General features: G+C 55.5%; 1 protein-coding gene and 1 long non-coding RNA gene across 2 annotated transcripts; both read left to right on the plus strand.

Annotated features, from left to right (window-relative positions):
- Positions 1–154: 154 nt before the first annotated feature.
- Positions 155–1,895, plus strand: LOC108643253. Its single transcript, XR_003915599.1, has 3 exons — positions 155–240; positions 637–786; positions 1,836–1,895. It is a non-coding gene; the product is annotated as an uncharacterized LOC108643253 (long non-coding RNA).
- An 80-nt stretch (positions 1,896–1,975) lies between these two features.
- LOC108644029 (hydrocephalus-inducing protein-like) lies at positions 1,976–7,920 on the plus strand. Its single transcript, XM_029958195.1, has 6 exons — positions 1,976–2,075; positions 2,349–2,520; positions 2,981–3,148; positions 3,440–3,613; positions 4,712–4,836; positions 7,776–7,920. Exons 2-6 carry the CDS (start codon positions 2,394–2,396, stop codon positions 7,806–7,808), a joined length of 627 nt encoding a protein of 208 aa, XP_029814055.1. The 5' UTR covers positions 1,976–2,075; positions 2,349–2,393; the 3' UTR covers positions 7,809–7,920.
- The last annotated feature ends 513 nt before the right edge of the window (positions 7,921–8,433 follow it).

An 8,433-nucleotide genomic window follows, 5' to 3' on the forward strand; every position in this document is an offset into this window, starting at 1 on the left:
CAGCACGTGTCGCCTGGACTCTCAGCTGAACTCTCTGTCTTTCTCCAGGTAGAGAAAGGCCCCACACTGCCCATCCGCCTCCGTGCCACTGTGATTCAGCTGCTGCTCAGCCTCTCCAGGAACAGACTCCAGTTCCCCGATGTCCAGGTTGGGCAGTGCTGGTGTGAAACAGTCCGGCTTTACAACTGGTTCAGTGCGCCCTGTGAATGGTTCCTCACTGTCAACAAACCTGCCAAGAAGGTAAAGCACAGGGAAATGTAACAGGGAATGTTGGGTTTTCTTTGCACCTTCTGCCTTTTCTATGCCTGTGGCTGCCTGAGCACTTGGGCTACAGCGTGTTTGAGGAAGCTTTTGAGGGTCCAGATCAAGGCTGCTTTGCCTGGACCTGTTCCATTGGCTGATGCTTTGCTTCCCTGCCATCCTCACCCATTCCTCCTCCTCCTCTGAGGACAGGACGGTGGCTCCCCATCTGCTTGCCCTGCCTGCAGGTTGTCCCTCCAGTTCTAGACCGTGGGGGCCACGCCGGGTTTGCTGTGGGTGCTCTCAGCACCGGGACAGGATCTCGGAGCACTCCAGGAACCGAGGCTCTGTCCTCTCAGACCGAGGAGACCTCACACGACTGGTTTCTGTGCTCAGGTGGACAAACGTTTGACACCGGCCGTGCGTCAGAAGGAGCTCCAGGCTGCGAAGGATGATTCCCGTGTCTTTCAGTGGAAGGCCCGGGAGGGAACCCTCTATGGTAGAGAGTGGTGTGACCTGCAGATCCAGTTTTCCCCCCTGGAAGAGGTGAGATTGGCAGCTGTTGCCCCAGGAGCTCTGTCCGGGCAGGGTGGTAAGGAGAGCCCAACACAGGGAGTGGCAGATGAGCTCTTCCTCCACGAGCAGCTTTCAGGAAGCCCTGCACTCACTGGGCCTCAGTTTCCCCTGCAGCACACCCTTCTGAGAGGCGCCTTGAAATCCTCCCAGGGAACATCAGGGCACTGTGCTGTGGCTGCCTCTCTGCCCATGGGGGAGATCTGCCTGACTCCCTCGTCCTCCCCCTTGCCTGGTTGTATTTGCAGCCTGTGACGCTGGGTGCAGAGCAGCTGGCACAGTCACAGGGCATCAACCTGGAAGGGCCAATGCTGGCTCATCCTGCTGCTGGCACCAACAGACAAAACAGCCACCAGACACCTTCCTGGGCACGGCAGGACAGTCACCTGTAGTGGTGTGCTGCCAGCAGTCCCTGGGGCTCTGGCCCAGCCTGCCTGCACATTGCCGTGCAGCTGGGGAGTCGACTTCAAGGATGGAGCATTCCCAAAAGCCCTTTGCATGTGGCCACTGGGACTTGGAAACTGACAGGGTGTAACAGGAGGGACACAAGTGCTTCCGTGCCCAAGAACAGTCCCAGGGATCTTTTCATTGCTCGACGGATGTAACCAACCATCTTGTGTCAGGCTTTGACCAGAGCCAAACACTGAGCAGAGAAGATGACCTTTATTTCTAGCCAGCCAGAGCTCATCTGCCTCTCTCATGGAGCTGGTGTTTGCCTGATGCAGCAGTACCAGGACTGAGGGCCCTTCTCGTGTGCTCCTCCATGACTAGGGGAGAACATCTGATAATCCATTTTACATCCACTTCATACCCAAATACCCAGTTACACTGCACACCAGGATTTGTCCCAGTTACTCAGAGCCAAGGACACAGATGCTGTAGGCCCTACCATAAGTAAAGATCTGGGTTTCCGTTCCCCCTGGAGGGACTGATAAGACCCCTGACCTTTGAGCAAGGCTTGTATTTGGGGTCCTGTCACCTAGGACTTCATGGACAAGTTCTCGGCACTTTTCTCTTTTCAGAAGTCCTACAAAACCGAGCTGAAGATCAACGTTCGTGGGAACAGCCAGCTCCTTGTGCTGCACATCTCAGGACAGGGTCTGGAGCCACGGCTGGAGTTCAGCCCCACGGAGATCAAGCTGGGAGCGGTGCTTCTGTGCGGCCCTGAGCTGGAGAGGACAGTGGTGGTGAAGAACCCCTGCGAGTTCCCCACTGAATTTTACTCCCTGGAGTTTGACGAGGAGTACCGTGAGGAGGAGAAGGTGAGAGGGAAGGTCTGGTCCCCATGTGTGTGCTCCCCAAGCTGTGCAGCACTCCAGCCTTCCCAGGCTTGTGCCAGGGAGATGGAGGCAATCCCCAGGGCAAAGCCTGGTGGCACTTTGAGGTGAGCCATCCCTGCTGGCAGTCTGTGGAGGGGCTTGGATAGCCTGTGTTGTTGGGAGGAAGGAAGGAGGGAGAAGATGGGCTGAGTCTGTTGGTATGATGGAGGTTGATAAAGGAATCTTGTGGATGGTTTCTCTTCCCCACACGCACAGATCCTGCGGACGCTGGAGGAGTTTGGAGACCGGACGGCCGTGGTGATGCCTCCACGCGCTGTGGGTGAGAAGCTGCCCCCAGAGGTGCTGGAATATTATGAAAAATGGAAGAAGATGGAGGCTCTGGGTCAAGAGATGTTCAAGCGCAAGGAAGAATCAGGCGAGGACAATGGTAAGGCTTTGGCATTGGCTGTTCTGACTGGGGACATAGCAGGGAGCCCAGCCCATGCACCCTGAGCTCTCCGTCACCTTGTTCTCCATGCAAAGCCCATGCTTTTAGCAGCCATCTGACCTCCTGCCTGGTGGAGGAATTCCTGGGTGAAGGGCTGTGGCATCCTCTGCCAACCTGGAGTGTAGCCAAAGCCAGCTCCTATCTGCCTGCCACAGACTGGGGAAGTAGTCAGGATATCCCCTTGCGTCCCTTAGCCACAAAGAGTAGCATCAGATGAGCTCTTCAGCCAGTAGAACCAGGTCTAATATCACTGGCTCTTTTCTATTTGCTCCTTCCCAGCAACAAAAGCACAAGCTCCTGTTGCTTTCGGCCGTCTCCTTTCCTGGGATCGGAGGGGATAGGGAGGATGATCAGGATCCAAGGTAGGCAGGAGGCTGACTTTTCTGCTGGTTCTGCACAGCAGCACTTCAAGAGAGCATCAGGTTGTTGAAGGACATGGTGGACGAGTGTGACAGGCCCATCCGTCAGGCCGTCAGGCGCTACCTCGACACCAATCCCGTTGGAGAAGAGCTCAAAGCCCAAATGCCCAGAGGGATTGCCATCATCGTCTATGGGACCCCGCGGACAGGTACGGGAGCCACAGCCCTGGGCTGCAAGGAGAGGGGGAAGCAGGAGAAATGCATCCTGGTGGAGCGTGGTGCCTGAGACAAAGTCCTCAGCTGCATACGAGGTGGAGATGACCCACCTGGGGCTGGAGTTCAGTGCTCGTAACCGTGCTCAAGCTGCCTCCCTCGTGGTCTCCCCTAGAAGGGCACTTGCTTTCCCACCGTCCTTGAAAGCCGTTTGTGAGTTTCCAGAGGCTGTCCCTGAAAATGCCTCCCGTGCAGGTGTCACCAAGCAGTCTTCCTCTCTCTCTCAGGAAAGACAAGGGCGGCGGCCGCCCTGTCCAAGTATTACAGTGCCGCCTGCTTGTCCCTGGCCGAGGTGGTGACAGAAGCCATGTCGGACGAGCGCAGCTCGGCGGGGCGCCGTGCCCGGGAGCTGTGCGTCGAGGCTGCCCGTCAGCAAAGAGCCAGGAGGGAACAGATGCCGGGTAAGGAGAAACGCTGCACCCAGAGCATGCTTAGGAAACCACCACGACCGTCCACTTCTGCTTGCTCAGAGAAATGGTTTGGCAGCCCTCGGGTCTCTTAGGGAACATGGGTGCTGTGCATCTCTGGCTAGTTTGAAAACAGAAAGCTCGATTTGAAGGGCTCCCACAGGGGCACTTTTACTGCCATTCTTGGCACATATTCCTTTTTCTAGGGGTGGTGAAGCACACCTGTCTCTTTCTCTGAATTTTTTCTATTTCCTCAAAGCTGAATCCAGCTTGCTGCTCATGGGCAGCAGGCAGAACCATTGCCCACCTTCAGAAGGAAAAAGCCCTCTGAAGTGGCTCATTAAGCACAAGACAGCTATGAGTGTGGCTTTGCAAATGTGAGAGGAAGGCAAGAATAAGCTCCTAGAGGAGTTTCCAATGAGAAACATGCTGTAGATGAGCTCTTTTCTCCAGAGATTTTCCTATGCCCACTGTTGGCTCATGCAGCTTGTGCACGCTGTGCTGTTCTCCAGATCAGACTGGAGACTTTCAGGAAACTTTGCTGGCAGTTGGTGCCCTGAGCTCTGCAGGGTGAGGGCAGACCTGCTTAGTGTGGGGAGAAGTTTTGCATTGCTTTGTTTTGAACCTGGTTGGGTTCAGAGCTGGTGGAAGGAAGAAGGGTGTGGATCCCAGCTGGGGTTTTCCCACACGGAGGATTTAGCTCCAGCAGAGAGATGGGTGATGCAGCTGGGGCAGGGCTGCATGTTACAGTCTCCATGTGAAAATGCAGGATGGGTGCAAGGTATGGAAACAATGGTCCTGGAGGGCAAATCTTTGGCTTGATCCGTAGGGGAACTACTGTGCTAGCAGTGTCACCTGCGTGCACGTTTGTTAGGAGGGACCTAGGGCTGGCTTTAAAATCCAGTCTGGGCTGGTGTGCTGTATCCTGCTGATAAGCAGGGAAGGAGCTGCTTCTGGGAAGCAGTGCTGCCAGTGCCCAGCAGGCTGGGGGACAGGTGCCATGTCCCTTCCAGGGGCAAGGCTGTGCCCATTGGGGTGGAAGGTGCCTGCTCGCTCCTCACAGCCCTGCTGAGCCATCTGTCCCCTCTGCAGGTAAAAAGGGTGCTGAGGCCAAGAAAACCCAGCCCAGCCCTGGGGACAAAGCCAGCCAGAAGACCCTCAGTGCTGGACACCAGAGCACTTCAGCAACCAAGGATAAGGCATCTGACAAACCCCAGGCAAGATTTTCAGTGCCCTCCAAGGTGAAACATGATCTGCACTGGTTAATGCCTGGGACCTTCCTGTTGCTGTTGAGATGGGAAGGGGCTGCTTACAGTGGAGGCTCCCTGTCACCAGGGGCCTGGTGCAAGGTCTACAGTGCCAAGGGCCAGCTGGGCATGGCTTGGGGTGGGAATGTGCTCTGGCAGAAAAGCACCATTGGTTCTTAATGGTTTGTGGGCAAAGTGCATTCCTGGCTGACTTGGCTGCAGGCGGCGAGCAAAGCTGTGGGAGGCTGTGCCGGGGGCTTGCAAGCTTGGGTCTCTGCTGGCCAAGGGACGGGCCCTCCAGGGCCTGCACTGCAGGGTTGCCCTTGTCTCCGCTAGCGAGGAAGCCCAGATGTGAGCCCAGCACTGGGAACTGTCCAGGGCTTTCTGCAGGGGTTTATTTTCCTTACCATGCTCCACATTGCAGATGGCAGCCGTTTCCTGCGCCACCGCTCCTGCGCCACAGTGACTGACCATCCTCACCAGGACAGGGAGAAAGGAGGAAAAGAGGAAGTTTTGGAGCTGTGTGCTGCCCGAGGAATTGCTGGTGGAAATCATCTCTGAACGGCTGCAGGTACGTGGCGTGGGGGAAAGGGAGACATTCCTGCTCCAGAGAGACAGGCAGTGAGGTACAGCTCGGAGAGGAGGAGGAGGAGGTCTGTGCCTGCTGCTGGAGGATCCTGTGCCGCATGAGGGATCCTTGGGGGAAGGTGCAGATGCCCTAAGTTGGCAGATCCAAGCTGGTCGTAGCTAATGCACTTGGAATGACAGTGACTGGTGTCCTGAGACATCTGCATTTACTGACCCGCTGCGAGCCCAACGTGTGCGATGGCTGACTCGCTGTTCCTGTTTGTCTCTCCTGGCAGCTGAGTGACTGCTACAAGGGAGTGGTGTTTGATGGCCTGGAGACCCTCTTTGCGAGCAGCCTGGCATCTTCTCTCCTGTGCGTGCTCAAAGCTGTCAGCAATCGCCCTCATATCCACGTTGTGAACATCTTCCAGGATTCTGAGTTTTGGAAAGGCAGGCAGATAGCTGCAAGAGAGAAGAGGGCAGCTAAAAAAGAGCAGAAAGGTGAGATATCTCCACCCCTCTCAAATCTCTCTCAAGCCCTCAACCTTAGCTGTGTGTATCTGGGTTTGCAGCAGAGCTTGTAAGAAATCTTTTTATTGATCCTTCCACCTTCTGCCTCAGTGTAGCCAGCACTCAGCTCACAGCTTCTTTACATACAGCAGAGCTGAGGCTGTAAGACTCACCTTAATCTCCATCATTAAAGCTTGGGTGCAAGTGCAAGCTGGTGTGGCTCAGTGAGCAGCCCCCAGCCAGCTGTCCACAGCCGTGGTGCACCTGAGCCAGGCCACAGTTTGGGGGGCTGTCTGAATTCTGGAGCAGGGATGTGAGCTCCGCAGTGTCTCCTGGCAGGGTGAGAGGCTGGGTCAGGAAAGAGCTGTGAATCCTCCCAGCTGACCCAGAGCCCCAAGCTCTGCTCGCAGTCACTGATGGCTTCTCTTGTGGTCTGTGCTGCAGCACGGGAGAAGGAAGAAGCTGCCCGGAGAGAGGAAGAACGTCTCTGGGATGTGGATGTGGACGAGTACGAAGCCCTCTCTGAGAAGCAGACAGCTCTGCTTGATTACAAAATAGAACAAATCAAGCGTGAGCGGAGGGAGAGGTAAGTAAACCTCCCCTGGGTTACTCCTCAGGGTAGTGTCCCTGGAGGGTTTCTCTGCTCCAAGGACCTTGGTTGAGCTCAGAGGGGTTCAAGAGCAAAGGCCAGAAGCAGCACAAGGATGGCCAGGTCCAGGTCCCCAGTTCCCAAGAGAGGAAGGACTTTCCTCTGTTGAGATGAGAACATCATCTCTCCGTTTTAGCCGTGAGCCCTCTGGCTTAGACATGGCCTGAGGGGAGTTGGGCTCTGGGCTTGCCTTGCCACTGCCCACGGAAGTGTCTCGAAGTGCGTGATGTTGGTTCTCATCTTCATCGTCCCCCTTCTTCACCAAACCCGCAGGATTGTGGTGTGGGCTGGTGTGGGACACAGCTGTGCTGGCTTGCTTTAGACCCCAGTCCTGCTCTAGATGAAGTCCTTGCAGTGCTGATGTGCCAGGGCTTTCCTTAGGGTGGAGCACCATCCATAAAAGCTTAGGCTGCCCTTCAGCTGCAGCAGCAGGTGAATTTGGGAGAAGCTCTGGCCCAGCAAGGCAGCCCAGCTCAGGAGGACGCACAGGAAGAGTGTGGAGCTGGGAGGGGAAGCTGCTTAAAGTGAGCCTGTGTTTCAGCACTTCTCTCAGCCCAGGCTGATGTTTGTTGTACTGGGAGGAGATGGCCAGGACTGCTTCAAATCAGTTCCCAGGACAGACAGCACGAGTGTGCCCTGGTCACAGCTGTGTTCCAGCAGGAAACCTGGTGAATCAGAGCCTGATTTGCAGGAGGGGACTTCCTGCAGCCTTTGCTTTCTGATTGCTATGATTATTCTCATTAATGAGCAGGCTCTGCCCAGGGAGAAGGGGGCTGAAGGAGCCAAGTAAGCATTGGAGGAGGGATAAGTAGGTGTTAGCAATTTATGGGCAGGTCTAAACTGGGAAACCAAGAGAGGAGCAGCATCAGTCATCCCTGCAGAGAGATGGTGGATCAGCCTTTGGCAGCGTGCTGGAGGTGTCCGGGTGGGTCTCAGGGGAGAAATTGCACAGTTGATACCTTCTGATGGCAAGGCTTAGGTTTGGCTGGCCCAGGAGGTCGCCTCCCAGCCTTCCTCACCTGGGATGTTCCCAAGCTGTCTGGGTTGAGGAAGGTCCACGGAGATGGTCTGACAGTTCTGCCTGGCCTCAGGGTCAAGGAGTGAAGGGCGAAGCCAGCTGGGATTACAGCGAGCCCAGGTTTCTGGTGGAGACCCTCAGGGGTGTTTTCTCTTTGGCTTGCAGAAGGGAGCTGGAGCGGCTGGCTCGAGAGCATAAGGAAAGCAAAAAGGCGTCATCATGAGCCTCAGAGAAGCAAGATGGGCAGCAGGTTGGGAAGAGCTGCTGCCCGAGGGATGGACTCACACCAGAGAGGTCCATCAAGGACTGTCTCCCGTGGGAGGGACCCCACGGGAGCAGGGGAAGGACTCCAACTCCTCTCCCTGAGCAGCGGCAGAAACAACAACTGACCGTGACCCCCATTCCCATCCCCTCCCATCTCCCTGCTGGGGGGGAGGAGGGACAACATGGAAGGAAAGGGGGGGGAAGGTGTTTTTAAGACTGTTTTTTTTCTCACTCTTTGGCTCTTATCCTGTTAGTATTAAATATAAGTACTATCCCCACTTGGAGTCTTGTTTTGCCCGTGAAGGTGATCAGTCACTGACCTCTCCCAGCTCTTAGCTCTACTCAGGAATTCTTAGCTGGTTTTTTTCTCTGTCCTCTGTCCAGTTGCAGAGGGAGAGTGAGAGAGTGGCTTTAGTGGGTACCTGGTATCTGGCCAGGGTCAACCCATTACAAGAATATAAAAAGAAGTAATTTTTTTGGCCTTGTTCTGATGCAGTTAAGGAGCTGGAAAACCAAGACTGGTGCAGGGAGGTCCAAAGCATGGCTTTGGGTCTGGATG

This window comes from Manacus vitellinus, unplaced genomic scaffold, assembly GCF_001715985.3.
Source record: "Manacus vitellinus isolate BGI_N305 unplaced genomic scaffold, ASM171598v3 ctg7180002432398_pilon, whole genome shotgun sequence".
NCBI classification, from domain to species: Eukaryota; Metazoa; Chordata; class Aves; order Passeriformes; family Pipridae; genus Manacus; species Manacus vitellinus.

Coding starts and splice junctions, on each gene's coding strand:
- LOC108644029 (XM_029958195.1), top strand. CDS start 2,394: ATGCCTCCACGCGCTGTGGGTGAGAAGCTGCCCCCAGAGGTGCTGGAA. Junction 2,521..2,980: donor AGAATCAGGCGAGGACAATG/GTAAGGCTTTGG, acceptor GGTTCTGCACAG/CAGCACTTCAAGAGAGCATC. Junction 3,614..4,711: donor CAGGAGGGAACAGATGCCGG/GTAAGGAGAAAC, acceptor TCCCCTCTGCAG/GTAAAAAGGGTGCTGAGGCC.